At 42.9% G+C, this 21,870-nt stretch overlaps 1 protein-coding gene across 3 annotated transcripts; it reads right to left on the reverse strand.

Moving 5' to 3' along the window:
* Positions 1 to 613: 613 nt before the first annotated feature.
* Positions 614 to 19,952, reverse strand: ube2e2 (ubiquitin-conjugating enzyme E2E 2). Of its 3 annotated transcripts, none has more exons than XM_027012289.3 (6): positions 19,314 to 19,930; positions 17,252 to 17,435; positions 15,308 to 15,358; positions 3,686 to 3,818; positions 1,828 to 1,975; positions 614 to 1,397 (listed from the first exon to the last, which is right to left on the reverse strand). In XM_027012289.3, exons 2-6 carry the CDS (start codon positions 17,425 to 17,427, stop codon positions 1,300 to 1,302), a joined length of 606 nt encoding a protein of 201 aa, XP_026868090.1. In that variant the 5' UTR covers positions 17,428 to 17,435; positions 19,314 to 19,930; the 3' UTR covers positions 614 to 1,299. The 3 variants fall into 3 exon arrangements, with proteins under 3 accessions (XP_026868090.1, XP_026868091.1, XP_081576215.1); XM_027012290.3 differs by lacking the exon at positions 19,314 to 19,930 and adding an exon at positions 17,535 to 19,259; XM_081720089.1 differs by having other exon boundaries at positions 1,380 to 1,597; positions 19,314 to 19,952.
* Between the last annotated feature and the right edge of the window lie 1,918 nt (positions 19,953 to 21,870).

A 21,870-nucleotide genomic window follows, 5' to 3' on the forward strand; every position in this document is an offset into this window, starting at 1 on the left:
TATCCTTTGTTAACAACTGGAGCAACAGTGACAGACAGCGGATGGCCTTATTTAATGATTTAAAACTCTCCGTTTTGGGTTATAGTTCAGCAGCTCTCAGCAGTGATGACCCAGTGCAAAGTTCAGCATAATCTTTTTTTAATACACTGATGACTAAGACCATTATAAAGCCATCCATGACCTGAATCAGGTGTGTCAGCAGGTAAGCACCACAGAGTGCATGGTACCGGTGTGTTCCCATACTCACTCTTGACAATCCTCGCTAAAATGAAGCAACTACTGACCTTACCCTTGTATTTCGCAATTTCACGCATCATGATGACAGCGGAGGTGAACTACTTTGTGTATGTGCATGTGTGGGTCCTGGGAAAAGCTTCGCCGTCTGTGTTATAGAGCGACTGGAAGTGAATGTCCTGGTTTAGGCTTAAAAATGATACCAAAACTACAATGAAATACCTAGCTAACTTTCATGACTTGAGACAATAAAACAATTTTTGGTTAAGAAAATAAATGAGTTCCCAAACTAACAATTTTTCGACGTGTTTCTACCTGCCCCCAGCATACACAGACACGCATGAACACTCACGCATACAAAAACCAAATGCCCAGCATGTTTGCTACAGTTCAGCCACAGTGTTTTATTGGATGTAGTCCATAAAGTAAGTGCACAACAAACCTCACTGGCCAGTCAAACGTGGTACGTAGCAATATACAGGTCTGTGTGATTTCTGATCTATCCACTAGCAAGACTTGTTTTTTTTGTTTTATTTTATTTAATCGTTTTGTCCCCCCAGTGGCTTCTTTGACAGCGTGTTTTAAAAAATACATACAAACAAAAGGGTAGAGCTCTGAGTTCCAGTGGATGCAAACTAGCATCCTATTACATGCACGTACTGTGGTCGACTTCTGTCAGAACATGTGGTGGTGTGGTTTATAACCTGTTTGTTCCTGATGCCACTTAAAAAGTAAAGATGTACATACATTAAGTTGAACAACAACAACAATAATAATAATAACAACAACAACAATATTTTCCTCCTAGGATAATTCAAACATTCAGATAATTGGAAAATAAAATCCCAGTCTACTCTTTGTATAAAAAAGAAGATTTCAAGTCAACGAGGAACAAAGAACGGTTCTCTTCACCAAAAGGTTTATAAGAGGCTGGGGTAGAGGGGCGAGATATATATATAGTGTTGCACTTGGTGAGTGTGCTCTAAGAAGACAGGGAGAGAGGTAGAGAGGTACAACAGGGACGGAAAAGGGAGGATTTACAGCGTGTAGGTCTGACGGCTTCCTTTATGTGGCGTATCTCTTCGTCCACTGTTTTGCTATTCTGTCATGTTCCGTTCTGTTGGTCAAGTATTGTGTGGCGATGCTTCCGACGAGAGGATCGGCTGCGGAACACACACAAACCAATCAGCAAGAAGGGCACTGCAAAGCGCACACAGTTTCAACGCGAAGTCACGCCAACCGTGATTCGGGCGAATATCGTCCAGTACCCCACAGGTGGTTTTTTTCGCTGCAGGACCCATAAGCACAAAGCTTAATTACGACACTGACAGCCAGGGGGCCTTAGCTTCTTTCCCTCACACCACTGCAACATACAAGGACACTCCTAATGTAACCCCCATCAAATAAGGAGTTCAGCCAAGGTAAGAAGCGTGGAACTGTTAGGCTATAACCCAAGTAATTATTTATAGACCATTACATTACATTAAACAACAATGGCTCTTTTCCAACCAGAGGATTATATGGGTTTTTCCATTCTCTCACACTTAATCATAGGATTTTAAAAAAGAAGAGGACATGGTCTCCTCTGCATACCTGGGTTACAGTCTGTGAGCAGGGAACAGATGGACAGGAGGACCTTGGAGATGGTGAGGGCAGGACTCCAGTTGTCCTTCAGGATGTCCAGACAGATCACTCCCTGGCTGTTGATGTTGCAGTGGTAGATCCGTGTACGGAACGTAACCTGGGAGAGAAAGGAGGACAAATAATTCAACAGTCTTTAGAGAATCACTTTTTAAGAGAGTTTTAATACGCTCCAGTGCAGTTTTAAGAGACTGAATTAAAGATTATGTAAGTTAGTATAGTAGAAAGGACAGTCTATAGCAGGCTTGGACAACACCATGCAAATGGATTTTCTTTAAACATTTTATTACTTTTTGGGCCTTGTTTTATTCACGCTGTTTGTACAGGGTGTTTATACTATATCAACCTTCACATGACCTCATGTCCATGTAGATATTATCTTAAAATCTGGTTGCTACATTGAAGTTTGGTTGAAAGTAACTTTCCAAATATCAACTAGGTCACAATTATAAATCGCATGTGAGATGACTTCCCCCCCCCCATGCATATTCACTTCACCAGAAACATAACAATCTTACATTGTTTCGTTTGTGCCTGTGACCACCACTTCATCACCGGGCTAAATCATCTACATCAGCCTGCTTTATGATAGTGTGCCAACACACTCACCCGGTGTCTGCTGTGGTGGAGGTGTGAAAATGTATGGAAATGATTCTGTCTCCTGGAAAATAAAAGCATGTCTATATGCCTTTTTGTACAACATCCATTGTGGAAAAACAAGTTTATGTCCCCATTCCCTAGGTGAAATTCATCATCAAGGGCACTTAAACAAAAGCCATATTTACCCAAATCTTAAAAGCTGTTTATTGTTTTCACTATAGCATTACATTTGCATACATTTTAAAGCTTACTGGAGCCATCCAGAAGACTGAGCCAAACTGTCAGAGAAAACCACTGAACATTATGTTCATTTATTGTATAATTGGGACCAAAATTTCTCTAATCTTTAACCCTCTATGGCACAAAACCATCAAATACTTCAACCCACATAATTTTTAAAAAAACATACCATTTCTACAGTCTCACTCTGCACTGATGGATGATGTTTGTGCCTAATGTATGCATATATATGTAGATATAGCTAGATAGAGGAGGGAGCAGTAATACAGCAGGATGTGTTGCATTGGATGTGTCTCTGTATTTGGTCTTTTTTTTTTTTTTTGCTTGTAAAAAAGCTCTTAAAACAGTGGGAGAGAAAGAAAGAAGAAGGCTATAGCAGGGACTTAAGAGAGATAAGGAAACGGGCAGGAAAGATTCATGAGAGTGAGAGAATATGACCTTTTACAACACCATCACTCAGATCTGCTTTTATAAGGTGTATCAAAGCAGGGAAAACAGTGTGCTTTGAAGCTCGGTGAACAGCAGTGTGAGTCCACCAGAACAGCTTGCCTTGGAACCATCACAGTCACAGAGCCACAAGGTGTACCTCCCTCCCGGTACACTGGTGAGAGAAGAGGGCAGACATTCTGGCCCTGCTTAAAGTGATTCGCCACCCAAAACAGGTCAAGGGGTCTAACATTCAGTGCAATCAATAGGGAGCATTTCCATATTAACTTGGACCTTCTACCTTTCATTAACTATTAACAATGTTAGCATATGTGCTGTAAGTATTCATTTAATGTGCCGTAAGTATTCATTTCAATTTCTGGACACTGCAGATGCAACACTATCTCCAGAAGGATACACATATTCCAAAATGAAGGAAACCAGAAAGAAGGTTCTTTTTAAAAAAAGTTTAAAAAGAAGGCACACTCCAAAATAATGAAAAATGACGTACAAGAGAGGGATTACAGTGTAATGACACTCTCACCTTGGGTGGTTTAAACGGGTAGTCAGGTGTGAACGCGATGTCGAGGAAAAAGACTCCTCCTTCATACACAGATCCTGGTGGTCCCAGGATGGTTGACCTCCACTCATAGATGTTGTCTCCTTTGGGGCCAGCACTGTGAATAAAATGACATACTTTTTTATATAGCTACTTCTAAATCTTTATATTCACATTCAGTACAATTCATGTCACTGGCAGCATTTTGGGTGTCTGCATTCGGAGCACAGTTGCCTGAAATACAGCCAAGGTCTGTGTGTGCATGAGCTGCAGAAAGTGTAACCGTCAGTGAACATTACTCTGAAGAGGCAAAATTCTTAATGGATAAATGTTCACAAAAATTATTTCAGTTAAAGTTTGTTAGTAAATAATTATGATTGTAACAAACAAGAAGTTGAATTACAAAACCCCATAAGGACTTGCGCTCAGGTGCAAGTCAGAACTGACCACAAATAAAAATAAGCACAACCATAAAACAGCATATGCCAAGTTATTTTTAACTTTTCTGATTTTGAGGTTCAGAATGACAAAAAAACCAAACAAAACAAAACCAGGCTGTGGACATGTCTACAATTTTTATTTACAGCATTTAGCTGACACTTTTACCCAAAGTAACATAATTACAACAACTTGAGGTTTAAGGGTCTTGCGTAGGGACCCAACAGTGGTAACTTGGCAGCCGTAGGGCTTGAACTGGCAACCTGATTACTAGTCAAGTACCTTAACCACTGAACTACCACTGCCCATGGTTGTCTACAACAACCATGTGTAATATTGAATGTGTAATAAACCCAGCCCTGAGTTTCATCCACAGACTGCACTGCTTTGCATGTGAATTATACAGTGAAGATTGATCACTGGTATCTGAAGCACAGAACAACCTAATTACAAGTAAATTATTAACTAAACCATTAATCAGTACCACGTACTGAATCAGGAAGACCATTAATCAATACAATCTATTGATACAAGTGAAAGGGAAGAATAAATAATCAGAGTAGTGAATTTGTTTGCAGGCTACAGGCATCCAGCCTCTGTGGTGTTTCAGAAAGAGCAGTCAGCATAAACCACTACCATGCTGCCAGGGTCTGTAGTCTGTGCTTTAATAACTCCTATTCCTCTAAGGGAATAAACAGGCACATCATTTGTACCAAAATGAACAAGACCCCCCTCACCCCATAAAGAGTCTCCTTTCTTAATCTAAATTTGTATTTATAGCATTTGTCTCCTGTACAAATACATAGCAAGAGTCCTCACATATCTCAGCAACTGATGTCGACAGCTCAACCGACCTTCGGTGGAAGATCGAATTGGCTGCCTCCCACGTATAGCGCCAGTGAAAAGGTGTCTCTTTTGACGTTTAATGGCCTCTCTAAATGAAGAGACTGCTTCCTCTGCTGGAATGCCTTGCTGATCGGCGCCATATGCAGGATTTATGTCCCTCTCCTGCCTCCGTCCCTGCACTGCTGACGGCGAGGTCCTGGCTGGCCCCTTGCCAGGAGCAGGCTGGGACAGCATCCAGCACGCAGGGTAATAAACACCACGCTGAATTTTATGTAATTACCCGCAAGAAAGAGCAGCACACTCACACGTACATGCACATAAGGTCCTACATCAAGCATGTAATGAACAGGATACATAAACAGAGGTATGCGCAAATAAAATGTATACATCCATAGGTCTCCGTTTGGAGTGCACGCAAGGCAACTTTTGCGGTATACATTTCATGTGAAAAGTCTACCCTGTTCACTGAAGCACTGACACCATTTGAACTGTGTGAAAGGTTCAAATGGGTCGTGCATGTGAGTGCGGCCACAGAAGGTATTAAAATATATGCACGATGCTGTATGGAGGAACAAACCGTAACGGATGAAAGCAATGAATTCAAACAGATGGTAATGTTACTGACAGGCAAATGCATGCACAGTCAATGCAGGTCTAGATAAGCAATTTCAATGTTATGTGCACAGCAGCAAAATGAATGTGAATTTTGACAGAGACGAGCTTTCACGGTGGGCCTTCTAACAGGAACCTACTTCATTTTGTAGCACTAGGGATGGGAAAATGAAAGCACAGAAGGTGCTTTGCAACATTTTCTGACAGAAATAGGAGCTTTTTACCTGTGAGGCTATTTATGCAAAAGCAGCAGTGTAAAAATATTGGCTTCAAAAGGCGAATACTACAGCCACACCACAGAAGATGCTGGTGAATATGCGTCCACCAGAATCTACTCCTCAGTGATGTTTAATGAGCTGTCACACCTAGCAATACATTTAAATCAGAATTCAATTAATACTTTCGGTTCCTTTTCTATTTGGTCTGCTTCGGCTTCACGCTGTACAAATGTAGGCTGGCAGAAAGCGAGGACATTTGCTGAAGGGGGCGCGTGGGAAGGCACAGGGCCGGAAATGGAAAAAAAGTGAGAAACATGGCGGCTTCCTATAAATAAAAACAACCAAATATCAAAAAACTGGTGCCCAGCAAAAAAAATCCTCTACTGAAAAGCAGCAACATAACGTAGGCTAATGAATGAATGTTTCTTAAATCCAGATATTACAGAACTACAGATATGTTTTATCATACTTCTTCTTCATTCCAGTTCTGAGCTTTGCCTGTTCTCAGTCATCTTGGAACCCATAACACATAATGTGTTTTCTTGACTTCCTGCAACTGGGCCATATCACGTTCTTAGTACACTAGGGTTCACCAGCAAACAGACAGAGACTCGTAAACAGTCTCTGACCAGTTGATCAAGTGTGATTGTTGTGTTCAGACCTGCCCAAAAGACCCGCACTGGTGGGGGGTGGAGGATGCACCGTAATTTGATTCATAGGGAATAAACAGCCCAGTGTCCAAATTCTCTGAATAGGTGCTGAGCTCTGAATAGGTCTTTATTAAATGAATGAATGAATGAATGATAAGCTCTGTATGTATGTAATGATGCATGAGCATCATCTGGTGGCTGGGAGCTGAGCAGAGCACGATGGCAGTCTCGCTATACTGCCACAATCGTGTGGCCATTACACGGAGGAGGCAGCAGATGTAGTCAGTCATAAATCCAGCTGAGGCATATGCTTGCTCTCGGATGGAGGAGCCACCTCTGCCTTGCTGTTTAGAGGACCAGCAGCTGAGCATTGCTATGTTAGGTGGATCACAGCCGCCGCCGGCCACAAGGATTGAAGATTGTTGCTTCACAACCAGTGTGTTGCAATGTGGTTCTGTACCAAACCACAAAAAAAACAATTAAAATTGTGTTTTATTATACTTGAGTGTTCCAAGTTGGAAATCCCACTGCCTTTTTTTTTTTTGTTGTTGTTTGATGAACAATGTGGCCTCATGTGGTTTGTGGCAGGGTGGTGTATCTGTTAGTCTTAGCATGAGTGAGAGAAACGGAGTTCTTTTCCATTAGCTGAGACTGAAAAAAATCTCCTAAAAGCTCCTCACTGACAGGCAAAGCTAGAGAGAGAGAGAGAGAGAGAGAGAGAGAGAGAGAGAGACAGAGACAGAGACAGAGACAGAGAGACTGCAGAGGATCAGCCCTGCCAGACCTCTGCGTGTGTGCACACGCGCATGTCCAACTGGCTCTGACCTCTGGCTAAATGCTAAGTCAATAGTTTAAAGTACATGCCAGAACTCATGGTTCCCCAGCAACAGCCCCCCAACCCCTCACCTTATCCCCCAGCCCACCAACCCCACCACACCACACACCCCATGAGCGGAATAACAGTACCAGCAGCCGCTGAGGCCAAACAGATCTATTTGAGGCATCAGCTTACAGAACCCAGCTGTCTGAGGTCTTGAGTTAGGAGATGACTGGGCTCCTATCTGGCACCCTGTCTGATCAGACTGAAGAGCCAGAGAATATCATCTACCCTTACAGTGCCTCTTCTTTAGATTTTAAAACCTTAGGTATACACCCTGCTGTATACACCCTAAAACACAGAGTTTCACTAGAAAGTGAACTTGTTTTTGAGAACCAGTTCCTCTGTTCCATTATGCAAATAAGCAATGTCTTCTTGTTGTTGTCATGCACTGAAACAGAAACACCTGTTTATATCTCATAGTCATCAAAACAGCAAAGTGCTCTCAGTGAGCCTGGTGGAGGTGCATCTATATTCAATGCCATGTAAAATATGAATATATAAAAGGTCAATAACGTACCGCCCATAGCTCATTAAAATGCCTGACACACTGTTTTGTGGGAGAGCTACTCATTTTCAAACAGCACTCCCGTCTCTTTGACAAGTCTCTCTGTGTCTGCTTAATCGTAGCCCTGTTCTTCAGGTGACAGCACTGCCCAGGCAATGCTAATGAACTAGAAATCAGTCCCGCCATGCTGGGATGGTGTGGCCATACTTTAAACACAAGTCTGTCATTAACTGGGAGTGAACAGAAGAGCTGCGTAAATATGGCCATGTAGGACTCAGAGCAGTACCCTAGGGTTAGGGTGCAAATTAGAAGGGCTATCAGATCCAGATGTCACTGCAAAAATCATAATGGTTGAAAAGGAAGGGCTATACTAATATAGTTCTAAATGGGTAACCCATCATTTGTTAATTTATTGTCAGTAAAAATGTACACGTTGCTCTTGGCACCTGCATCCAAGTCTCCTGGTAGAGGCACCAGGAACAGCACACCTCAACTGAACTGGGCCCCATTTAACAAGATCATTGTAACACAAAGATAATCTTAAATGAGAGAGAGAGAGAGAGAGAGAGAGAGAGAGAGAGAGAGAGAGAGAGAGAGAGAGAGAGAGAGAGAGAGAGAGAGAGAAAGTGTTCCATTTAATACTTGTGCCGCCTTTTAAAGATAATCTTTGTTTTAGGAATATCAGCAGTTATGTCACAGCTACCTGTCCATGATACCCTCCTGAACCCCTACTGAAAGTACTGCAAGACTAAACGGTGTACTGAAGGATGACCACTGAAGGGATGACAGGGGTGTTCATCTGCTCTGGCTCCCTCACACACATATACACACTAAACCTAAGACAAACCACCCATTCAATGCAGTAGATACTGTTATCAATCATTTCGTCCTGATAAACAGAAAAAGAAGAAAATCACAACCACATTCAGTGTAAACACACCTCAAGCAGAATAACACCTCACATCGCTTCAAGATAGAGTCTAAGAGAGTGTAGTGTTTGTTGACCGAGTGGCCTTCACACGTTGCTCAGGCTCAGAACACTCTTCTCAGATAATTAATCATTCAACACCGAGGCTTGTCATCAAAAGACTCCAATGCAGTCAGGATCCACACAGAGAGCTTGCTTTTGCAAGCTTGTGTTAAATGGTATTAAAGTGTGAAACAGTCACACCATAGATGAAAAAAAAACCCAGGCCCCGTTTAAAAGTGAGTGACAGTGAAAAACAACCGACAAGTGAAAATGGGTAGCCCACATTCTTCAGACCAATAATCCACATGGATTATTGATCTGATTAATGGATTATTGGTCTGAAGAATGTGGGCTACCCTGGTGGAGTGAAGTGCAGATGAGAGCAAATCCATCCTACATCCCTTCAGCAGCCACACTGAGCCCCCCACACACTCTCTACTCTTACTGTACTCACTGCACTTGCAATACAAGACACTGTGTGTGTGTGTGTGGGGGGGGGTGATATGTAAACACATGGAGCAGTGCCAACTACTAAAAGATGGAAGAAGGGTGGCTAAAAAAAGAGAGAGAGGATAAGATGCCTTAGGACTAAGTGCCATCTAAAGAAACACCTGGAGCCCCTTCATGTGTGCTGTTTAAAGCAGCTGTCTGCCAGAGTGCCACAGGACATGCAAGTTTCTGCACCAGCCTGAGACACATTCCCTTCTCCAGAAGACCACTCAAATGCTCAAGCATAGGTGCTTCACATGAGATTTCCAACTCAATCCCGCAAAACAAGGAATTCCGGGAGGAGATGTGCCAACCCCCCAATCGTAAATGACTTCTGACATGGGCTTGTCGAGGTTGGAGAGTGCAAGCACTGGTAATGTGTTTCCTGGTGTTGCACGCGAGAAATGAACAAAAACACCAAGCGAAGCAAAGGCAAGGCTGGCTCCACTCTGAGAGGCCAGTGGAGATCTGCTTCATTAACATACACTTAGTCCTTGCTGCAGAAATATGACCTCATCCAATAGGACCTCCAAACTACACTATAGTAAAAAGAGCATCTTTGAACACACTACTTTAGGGTCTTGTAATGCAGATAGTTGGAGGTCGTTCCCAGGTGCAGAGGTGCAGTGCATGCCGCAGGTGAAGTAAGTGACCTTCCTATATCAGTCACGCACCAAACTTGTCCTTGTTAAATTAACAGCCACAGTGTTAAATTGGTGTACAGCATTTGCTGTGTGCATGGATTTCCAATTTGAAAGTGCTAATTTAACACTGGTAGGGGCTTTTGTACTGTATACCACAAGCCAAAATGAATTCTGTGCTTGTCTGAATATCTGTCTGAATAACCTTCAGACCCATAAAATTAAGGGAGCATAATACCTTAGAAAAAGATGGCTGAGAATCTGTACTTTATCAAGAACAGCCGTATTACTGTATTTGTCATTTGTAAAGCTACATGATCGTCAGTGAAGTAGCTTAGCTTTCTTAAAACGCCACGCTAAATGTCACCTCATTGTTTTGATGGGGTCTTACACTATTCCATATAGACACTGGGCCTCATTTAAGAGCCATTTCTGAGTACTGACCCAGAATAAATCAAACCAGGAAACATTTGGCACATTACCCACCAGTGTCACTGCTTTCCAATGTAGACAAAAAGGAGCAAAAGAAATAAGAAACAAACAAGCACCAAAACAGTGTGAAGATCAACAAAACATTCTCCTGCACCAGTACCATGTCTGGGTGCTGATTTCTGCACTAAGGGGAAAATGATTTAAAAAATGTTTTAAAAAGCCCCACAAGGAACCAATGTGTGATTATTTATGTACATGCCGAGGACCAAGGTCAGGCACAGTGTCAGCATGCAAGGCTAATTATCTGGAGATGCCTCGTGCTGGCAGGCCAGGTCAGGACCGAGAACAGTAATTGATGACATGCAAGTGTTTAAAAGGTCCTTGGTTAGACTTGCTCGTTCATTCACGGCTACGTGCGGCCAGGGACCAGGCCCTTTAAAGCGCTCACAGAGCTACCTTGTCCCACTTATGGCCTATGGGATTGAGGAAGGGTGCGTCACTGCAGCAAACAGACCTTGATCACAGCCATGTGCCTGGTCGAAAACGATGATCTCGGGAAAAGGTTACACCAGTAAAGGGGGCTGTTAATCCTCACCACAAAAGAGGTTTGCCTGCAGGTTTGTTAAAAGCAATTGAGCTTGATCTCTTGCCGAGGCACGGAGCGTGTTATTTCACCCTTCCAGTCTCTCATTCTCTGGCTCTTTCTAATGGAGTATTCATTCAGTTAGGATCCTCCATTATAGCAGAGCTGTGGTGATTATCAGAACAGAAACTTAATGAAGCAATCTTCCTTTGCTCTGACCGTGAAATGCCCCACTACCAATTACAGCTGTAGTGCAAAAGAGATTGTGGGTCCTCCTCTATCATGGATTTCCTCTCATGATATGGTTCATTTTAATGCCATAATTTTATAGCTAATCTCCAGCACAAATGTCACAATTATATGACGCAATTAGTGCGGAAACAAGCACCTAAGAGGGAAATATTTGCTCTATATAAGGCTAAGAAACTATCCTCCTGCCAGTCTCTCAGGGACACAGATGATAAAATAGAATTTTCCATGTCAGTTCAAAACAAATGTATTCTGCCCTGGTGGCTGCCGTGGAGGGGGTAATTCTATTTTGCGAAGCACAATGATAAAAACCTTTCTGGTGCTTTAGTTATTCTTGTAATCTGTTTTACATGCATATGTATTAGAGATGCCGAATTGTTGCGGGTGGGGGTTAAAATTTAAGGAGTGATGAATTTAGAAGAATGTCTTTCCCCCTCCCATTCAGTTCAGCCTGCCTGCAGCAATCTCAAAAGCTCGCCGAAACGCTCGCCTTTGGGGCATTTCTGTAATCCTGATCATTATTTTAATGAACAGGATTTGCATGCAGTGTTGGGAGTGATGCAATCTGAAATAACAATAACAAACAGAGCCATGAAAGCTGTATAATAAACACGCTAGCACTCAAGTTGCAGTCAGGAGCTTTCACTTTTCCTCCTTCACCCTTTCATCCTTCACGCATTCTACTACTAAGCACATCACAGTGCCTCTTTCTCCTGAACCAAAATGAGTATTATGCCAATTGTACATAGTGATTGCCCAAAGCAACTTTATCAGTGATTTTCATACATGGACAGGAACAAAGACCAGCTCTCCTGTACTGGTCCGCTGAAGCTCAGAGGAAGCCAGAGAAGCTGGGACAACATCCACGCTCTAATGGCTGATGGATTTTCAGCGTGACAGTTTACTTTTGCTTTCATTATTTGCCGTCAAGCTACAACTGTTTACAGAGGTGCAAAGTAACTATTTACTGAGTCTCTTCAAATCATGAAACATATTCAAGACTGTTTGTGAGGAAAAGAATATGCTTTTTTTCAGTCACATTTTGGTCATCCAACTTTTAATTACTATTTTTTTTTGTATTTAGTTTCATTATTTTCTGGTGGTGATAGCATCTGGGCCATTTATGCCGACAGGTGCCGTTTTATAAGTTACGCTGCAAATGTATAAGCACCTCATATATCTTCCTGCTTTTTATTTTTTGCTAGGCTACATTTCACTAATGTCATTACATCATTGATGAAACAATGCTGAAGTATGCTTCCAAGCTTCTCTAGAAAACTCTGGTTAATTGCTTCCTAATGGGCCATGAGCTTCATATATATGACCCTGCACTACAAGCCACACTGCCTCAGTGTAAACACACACACACACACACACACACACACACACACACACACAGACCAAGTGCTCCAAAAAAGGAAAAACAAACAAACAAAATGCACAACTAAGCAAACTAAGGAAATTCTGAAAAAACAGGTTCATCGGTTGTTTTCTCTTCTGAGACACAACATGAATGAGCCGGGGATATGAATGAGCCGGGGATATACAGGATAAATCACAAAGACACAATGGATGCTAAACAAATATGACACTGCCATCAAAGGCAGCTTCTTTAATGTGACAGGCAGCAAATAGCCTACAGCACACCCTGGCTGCTACTGGCAGGTAGCTTATTCAATGGCATATATTGATCCAGCTGTTTGATGTATAGTTTTGCCTCTTGCCAGGCTAACGGCTCCATTATCCACGCTGAATATCAAATTAGCTGAGCGGCAAAAGGGTCATTGGATATACATCGGCATTATAAACTGTGCATGCCCTCCTGAAACAGCATAACTGGGTAAGACAAAAGATCATATCCATTCTTATGTACACCAAGCATTATCAAACAGCCAATGACCTGGAACATGCTGGAAGCTCCATTTGTCTCTGCATGGCAGATGGGGTAGGAATCCTACCAATGGCAAACCAGTTCTAAGTCAAGTATGCCACACAGAATAGGTATAGTGGTATATGTTTGTGGAATGTAAAGCTGTGTGTTTGTGTTACATGTGACTTGGGAATAAAATTACTGATAAATAAACCCAACCAGCAAATGTTGTTTGCAATACTCTTTTTGTGTCTAGTTGCTTGCAGTTTTGCACAGATTCCCCCAAATGCTATTGTTATGTCATGGCAGATAAAAATGGAGTTCTACTGAAGAATTTCTTTAGCACTCAAGTGCCACTTCTCAGTCTTACACTTGGTACTTGACAACAACAACAACAAAAAAAACACCCTTTCATAACCTCTTTTGTGTTCAGCTGTGTTGGATAATAGATTCCCCTTCACTGTTCTGGCTCAGAGAAGGCCTCTGAAAAACTGATCATGAAGATTACCCCCGAGACCACTCGTGCTCCTCCCCCTTATGAATATGCATCTGTGCTCTGCTGCAGCTAATGGTCAGGGGGTGAAAAATAGCTCTGACTCGAGAGCTCAGGCCGATTCCCCCAAGATCTGTAGGTCTGATCAACACCCATGACTTGTTCCCACATTCCTTTTAGCCTTAGGTACAGTTATCTCATGAAAATATCAGCAGCAGAGCTGCTAAGTCACGGAGAAATGGAGAAATAAGATAGAAACGGTCGTCCAATTGCTTCAGTGCTGAGAGACCGACCAAAACCCTTTTGTTCAGCTTTTCTTAGGTTCGCTATATCATGGGGTTTGAATGAAGATGGCCAGTCATCCAGCTCACTCAGAAGATTCACCGTGTCACTTACTCATCCAGCAGTAGCCTACCAAACAGCTTAACGTGGACAATGCAATGCTAAATAGTGATCTACAGTATTTACCATTAACCAGCCTCATTCAGCCAGAATGAGCTCCTCTCATTCTTTGTTGCTGAAATCCTATTAACAATGGTTCAGCACACAGACACAATAACCACCTGCACACAAACACTGAAATGGCATCTACATGATTCTCCTGCAGAAGACATAAAATGGTATGTCAATTTGGAAACAGTCTAATTAATGTAATGAGGCAGCTAATGTTTTTGGAAGGCAACACTTTCAGGGAAAAAAATCACATTTGTCAGTTTAAATTCAACTCCAGTTAGAGCTGAAGGCGACAAATGTGATTTCAAGCAGATGGGTCTAGTTTATGGGTGCTTTCCTTCTTTGATCAACCTTCTGACAAAAATAACAGCCTAGTATTCCTATAAAAATCATGGCATTTATCTTGAAAACATTTACATCCTTTTAACATTAATTATCTTTCCATAATTTTGATGAGTTTCTTCACAAGGCATTGAACGGGCCCCCCATTGTTAGAAATAAAACAAGCAGAGAAAAAAAAGAAAAACACACGTGAATTATTTCCAACAACTTGGTACATTTCCTGTTATGATAATCACTGATATTTGTCTGTTCAAACCATCAGATCTAATAGCTTTATTTTATGGAGCTCTCGCGTAATTCATAAGTCCATAATTACAAAGATTTATGTATTTAATCAAGGAAATCATTATCCAGTAGAACTATATTTAGATACAACATTATTAAAACAGTGCTGCATTCAATACATTGTGCTTTTGAAATACAACCATCTGACCCTTTCCACGCTTTTCCCACCTTTCATGTGACACTTAGAAAGTCCTCAACTGATGGATTTGTTTGTTGCTTAATTTTTCCTCCTGTCCTATTTCCAGATGCTGTACTGAACTGACAATTATTCACCTGCTATAAACACCAGGGATAATCAATGATCGTGTCGGTTTTTGCTGTGCGGTTTAACAAAGTCTGTGTTTCTCAAAGGCAGTCACAGTTTCTCAGCCCATGAGGCCTGCACACATGCTACCACGCTTACTCTGAACGAGAAGCTGACTGACACACGGTAACCATTATCCACCCATCTCGCTCTCGTTCAGGGTCTCGTCCGCTCTACCTCCCAACTCTCACCCTGTAGTCTTGATTCTCTTTTCGCAAACCCTTTTTGTTCTTTTTTCACTTCACATCTCTTTCTTCTACTAAAAAGGAGACACCCAGATGAAAATCAGCACAACAGACAGCAGACAGGAAATGGACAGGAAACCGATAGGAAAGCAGTGATCTCACCTGCAGTTCGGCGGTGGGTCTAGTGTGATTTCTGCAAGCTCCTTTTGAATTCTGCAAGGAACACAGGAGAAGTGCATTGTGATATCTCACACAAACAACTAACTTCTGCACTGTGATTATAAGAGATCATCTTGCCACTTAGATAAAAATATTTTCCATTTGTTATTTATGCAATTTAGAACAGCTTGTTTAAGTTGAGCAGATGAGTATTGCAAGGGGCTTTTTAAAACCATTTTAAAGAACCTGATACTAAAAAAAAGGTATACTTCTATTTTCCAGGGAAAGGCAATAATGCAGTGGGAGTCCTAGAAAAAGGACACGTACACTCCAGCAATGATGTTGGGTTAAGGAAAAAGCACCTTGTAATGCATCTGGTAAAGGTACAGCTCTAACAAATGACACCTTAATAATACAGTTACTCAAGCGATCTCACAGGGATTGCATCATTTATTATAATGAAATCGTGTATCTTATAAACACTGTGAACTACTCTGAAATTATTCAAGAACTTGAGAAATGACCTGGCACGTAATTTTTTTTAAAGACCTCTCTGTGCCAATGCAGTAACTGTTATTTAACTGTTATGATTTAACATAAATAAAAATGCTTGCTTGAAAAAAAAGTAATTCTTATAGCTGTGAATTTTTGTGAACATATGACTCATCATCAAGAAAGGTGAGGCGCTATAGTATTTGTCTAACACCTTCCAATCAGCATAATGAAGATTTCAGTTATTCCTGGCTAGTAAATCACAGCTGGTGACAGCTGGTCCTATAGTGTACATCAGACAATTAGCAGAAGCTCAGGCGCTTTGCAAAGAGCCTTCGAGAAGGACTACATGGGGAGAGCATGAGCCAAGACCAAAGGGGCCTGAATCAAATAATCCAGGATCAGCACTGCTTTTTTCAAGATGCTTCATGAAGACTGTACACACCATCCTAAAATTTTCTTAACAACCCACACATTTAGAGTCCCCACTCAATTTTTTCAGAGGCTGAGTATCTTTTTTTGTTTTTTTTAAAAATTTTCCTTCCACTATTTTTATTGTCCTCTTGCTGTTCTGCAGGTTGAAGCCATGCCCTAACGCTGCTTGAAACGAACAATGCCAGGCTACAGCCCAAATAAAAATCCTGCTAACAGCCTGGTCCTGCTCCAACGCCCAGCATGAGCCTCCTGCAGTGCCCGGCCTGGAACTGCTTCACCACTAAGCCTGGGTCTGCTCCAACTCCAAGCCTGGGCCTGTTCCAACGCTAGCCAGGCCACCGCACTTCGAGGCAAGGGGACGAGGCACCGGAGACGGCAGTTAGCATCCCAGCGCCGGCAGGCCATTCGGCCAACCTCCCGCGTGGCTGCATCATGGCAGTACGGGTCCCACAGGATCCCCGGCCTTACCAAACAAAATGGGGCCAGCGGGTGTTAGAACGTTGCAGAGCGGAGGACAAGAAAGACACTAAATAAAAATGAATGCACGCCACATGAGCTAAGGCCACATTTCTCCACCAAGTCTGCAGCTTGCAGGTCAACCAGGACTGCAGGGAGCAGCACAGCACTGCATGCACATTAAAAACTGGGCCTGTGTCCCAGGGAGCCACATGCTGCAAGCTCTAGATCAGCACAGAGTTCAAAACTCTTCCATCCAACCCATAAGGATAAGAGAGTCCTGTAACACAGAGGATTAATGGAGCAGGCGTTCTGTGGATGCTTGGTCAAATGGCGCCTGATATATCTGGCTCTTGTGAATAAGGAGTAAAGCACTCAGAGCTGCACACAGAAGCGATATATTTGACCATTTAAGACACCCCCACCCTCCAACTTATTACATTCAAGAACGAGCAAGACCTTTTGTTTGTACACCTTGAACGTGTGTTGTGAAGCTAAGACTCAGCAGGTGGTCTAAGGAAGGCGTGGAGCTATATACGAGCTCCTCTCTGAGTCGGGTCTCACCTCTTGGCACTGGTGGAGAGTTTGGCGGCGGTTTTGCTGGAGATCTTGGTTTCTTTCTTCTTGGGCTGCGCCTGCTCACGTTCCTGCTCCGGAGGGGCCGACTCTCGCTGCTCCACGTCTGAGCTCCCTCCGCTCGTGCTGGGGCTATCGTCCGGTCTCTGCACCTCGCTGGACATCTTTGGCCCTGCCACAGCCCACCCACGCCGACACGTTACACGACACTGCAGCGAACTGCTGCAGCCCAGGGCTGGAAAAACTCACAACAGCTGGAATCGAGTCTAACCTGAGATGGCCCGAGGAAGCAGAAGATTCTGCTCGGGCTCTTGAGCCACCCTCCCATTCGCCTTCAGCCCTATTCACACCAGAGCTGGTTAATAAGCCCTAGTAACTCATCACAGCAGGTGTGCTTGGAACAGGGATGCCACAGAAATGTGAACTAGCTGGGGGATGGCAAAGGGCCACCTAGAGCAGCCACAGTGAAGAGCAATCAGAGAGTGCAGATGAGCTCCACACACCTTTCTTATCACAGTACAGCCCAATGCAGATGGCCATACATACACCATTTGCCACCAAAGCTACATCATTAGTTGATTAGCAAAATGCTTCATAGTATTACGTGTGCCACGTATCCAGTGGCTGAAGTGCAAAGTGGACTTAGAGGTGCAGTATCGTGTATTGAAATCGTGTCGGCAGGAAAGCATTTGTTTTAGTTAATGCCCGTGGTGCTCATGTGAACTTGCCGCCTTTTCAGCTTCTAACAGGGCCCTCAACATTCCAATTAAATATTGTTACTAATAGTTTATGATTTGTTACTAATAGTTTATGATTTAACAGATATTGGGCATCAGTGACATTTTGCCATGGATGCTTAATAAATGGCTTTGGTCATTTACTTCCATTTCAATCCCAAGATCTTGCTGAATTATTCTAACTGTGAGTTGTTACGAATGTAAAAAGTCCCCCAGCGCCTTCTCCACTGCCATGATACAAGATCATTGTATCACTCGGAGGACAACCTTTTCCATCTGTTATTTATGCCATTTGAAGCAGTTAAATTAAGTTGATAGGATTCGTCCTGCAAGGGGCGGGGTTTCCCCAATTTTTATAATCCGACGTGTCACGACAAACGTGGACAGAATCAAAGATATCTTAATCCTCATTGGCAGGGCCGTGCGGTAACGTGGTAAGGGAAATCCCGGACAGGGACAGGGACAGGGACAGGGACAGGGACACCCAAGTCACGACCTTAAGTTAAGGAAAAAGGCCCACTGGAGCTGCTATGGGAAGTACCTCTTAAGGTGAGCGGTTGATAATACAGCTGCTAAAGTGGATGATATGAGAAGGTTCATCATCGTTCTTTATGATGGAGAAAAATGGGTCATAAAACATTTAGTCTACACAACCCACACGCCCTCGCCGAAGCAGCGATGCTCAAACCGCAGTACAACTGTATTCTGACAGACGCAAAATGCTCCCTTGTTTGGGAGTCCCGGGAGTTATTGCACTTTCAGTGGAATGCGATATGTCTTATTAATTTTAACGCCTGAAGAGTTTCTGCTCGATTCTCCGGGTTACCAACTCACTTGCCTCATGCTTTCATGAGCGTTGGAACATCGGTCCCTAAACGATCACGGCTTTCTTTGGTGCGGAGTGAGAAATGAAATGAGCAGAGCTGTCAGGACGAAACGGGGGACGTAATTAACCCCGCGCGAACACGCAGATAGCGCTGTTATGTGCGCTACTCGTTAGGAGCGACTGTTTTCGATTCGACGGAGGCCCGAGCAAATCACAACTCGGAAAATACGCGCGGACGAAACGCTAACACGGATCGTCTGGTTGGCAGCGAGGACCCCGTCGAGGTTCAGTGACCAAAACGCGCAGCCTGAAATGGTGTGAAATCGCCGACGTTTCGCCAGTGACCACCATCAGCTCTGCTTCGGCACAAAGGGAGGCACGTCCCACACACACACGTCCCCTCATCGGGAAAACACCACTTTCACGGGACATTTACCGACTTTTCACGCGCGGTCGAAGGGCACTTATTGACATGCGAAAATGTTACCTGTCAAGCGGCCGTCGATGTTCAATCCGAAACGATTTTTCCTTGATGAAAAAAAAAGATATCCAGAGTCGGCCGTCCGCTCGTTCTCGTCTCCTCGCTATTTAACTGAAGGTAGCAGCAACAGAAAAAAAAAAAAAAACGATAACAGAAACTGAAGCAGCCGGACCGCCTCTACGCGCGCCCCCTAACACGAGCGCGCAGCGCGTTCACGCGAAGCTGATGCTACGGGGGAGGTGGTCATTAATTTTAATAGCGATGAGCTCCGATTGCGGCGACGAGAAACGCAGTGCCACTACGCTGTGAAGCGCTATTTCTTTGTTGCTCCTCGACCGTACGAGTTACGGCTCAGCGCTGGACTGTTCAGCTAGTGGCCTACATGATGAGGGAGACTGATGCACATCCTACTGAATAAGTCCACCGAAGTACTTGATTTCTTTCTTTCTTTTTTTTTTAAAGAATGTATTTTCCGATTATTTAAAAAAAGTTTAAAATGCTGATTTTTTAATATGAGGGGCATAAATCAGGTCAGTCTGACCAAATTTGTCAGCACTGTGTAAACGTATTTAAGCTCGAGACAAGCAAACTGCTCCATATTTCTATGGCCAAATCTAATTACTCATGTCTCAGGGCAAACGAGTATAAAATTAATTTGATATCTGAGAAAACTATGCTTCCACTGCTAGTAGTAATAATAAACAAAAGCAAGATATGATTTCTGTAATAATGGTATAGTGTCTATAGGGAATTAACTGATCTGACTAAACGGATTAAACTGATCCGACACTAAGAACGCTCTAAGGTGTAACTGCGTAAGAGTCCATTGGGAAACTACTCAGACAAACCTGATTCTAAAACGCTGAAGTAAATTTGCTTTTACTGTTTTACATTTATGCTGACTAAATGTGTGGTTACTCTGTGTGGTTTTCGTTACATAATTACTGATATAGGATCAGTATGTGTAACCTAAAATCTGACTCACAAAGCGCAAAACTGGCAGTGAGCAAATGGGGAGTAGGGTTGATGCACATTAATCCCACAGATCCGTTTTTAGATACTGTATACACCCAGCTATAACTGAAACATTCTGACGAAAAACAGTTAAACAAACAACTAAATAAATAACCAAAAACTGTAGAAAGAAAGGAAGGAAAACATTACTTTCAATCTGTACTCAAACAATAAATTGCAAAACAATGCAAAATGAATGCACTTTTAAAACAAGGTTTGCTAAATATCACATTAATATTTCATGGTAGATATTTTTAATAATAGTATGGAAGTAGATTATAAATTCTTGAATTAACAGGTTTATGCTGACAAAAATACAAATGGATTTGGCTGAGATTAATTTTGAATGCTTAATCAAAAGTGATTATGTATCAAATTAACAGAATAAAGGGTGACTGATTCAGATTTTTTTCTGTGTAGCATTTTTTAGAATGGCCATTCTCACAAGGAAACTCTACAGAAACTGGGCCCAGTGGCATAATGAGCAAGCCATGGGTGACTGCAGCAGGGAGAAACCCCCTATGTGTACATGAGGATGAAACTTTGAAATGAGCCAAGCCTCAGAAGGTTAACCCGTCCTTTTATGGTTGACGCTGGCAACGTATCGGATTACGTACCCTTTTGTTTTAAACTGAGCCAAATGCTAACCCAGTTCTGGCCTGGCCTGGGTTTTCAGTGTTTCAAATGTGCCTCTTAGCAGAGGCCTGGTCTGCTCTTGTGTCCACATAGCCCCTTCAAGCCTCTTAACAGCCTGGAGGTTTTGCTCCAAGGTCAGAGCAGCACAACAGCGGGCAGTGAATGGGGCGGTGGGGTGAGCAGGCGACCTGCTCTCCTTGTGAACGGATAAGGCTTTTAGCTTGAATGCTTCCTCTTTTCTGCCCCGTCAGGGCTGAAGTTTGAGGCGTCTCTGAGCCCGGAGGCCATTGTCATGGTAATGGAGGGTGTTATAAAACGGAGAATGGTCGTCTGCTGCTCAGGAATACCCCACAACACCCCCCACTTGCATCCTTACTGTGAGGAAGGAATGCAGAGGCAGGGCATATATGGCCTTGAACTTAACACTGTCCAAACAATCCAAAAAAATATACGTGTGTGTTGTGTGTGCGTGTTTGTTTGTGATTTAAAAAAAAGACCATAAGTGGCATTTAATACGGAGTGCTTGGGAGAGAGTTCGTACAGTTTAAGGAAACAAGAATCTTGAACTGAGCAAGTTTTCTTGTGCAAGAGACAAACTCTTCCAAACGTATAAAGCTGTCAGACCTCAGGCTGCTGACCCAAAATGTAGCCTTCTGCCATCCACATAGCTATACTCATTCAAATGTAATATGCAAAAAAGTCTAAGAGGTTTGGCCCGAGTCCACGTCACATGTTTCATTTGGAAAGTCAAAAACCAGAAGCAGTCAGAGCGTAAGTCCCTTATGAAGGTGGACTTAGTGGTGCCATCCCTGTATTGTTAAGCTCAGGGAGAGTTTGACACATGCTTGGCACTGTTTTTCCTCCACAGCCCTGAGTCAGCGGCCATGTGACTCACTGATACCGGCCACCACAT

The sequence above is a fragment of the Electrophorus electricus genome, chromosome 1 (genome assembly GCF_041902795.1).
Source record: "Electrophorus electricus isolate QZ-2024a chromosome 1, ASM4190279v1, whole genome shotgun sequence".
In the NCBI taxonomy this organism is placed as follows: domain Eukaryota; kingdom Metazoa; phylum Chordata; class Actinopteri; order Gymnotiformes; family Gymnotidae; genus Electrophorus; species Electrophorus electricus.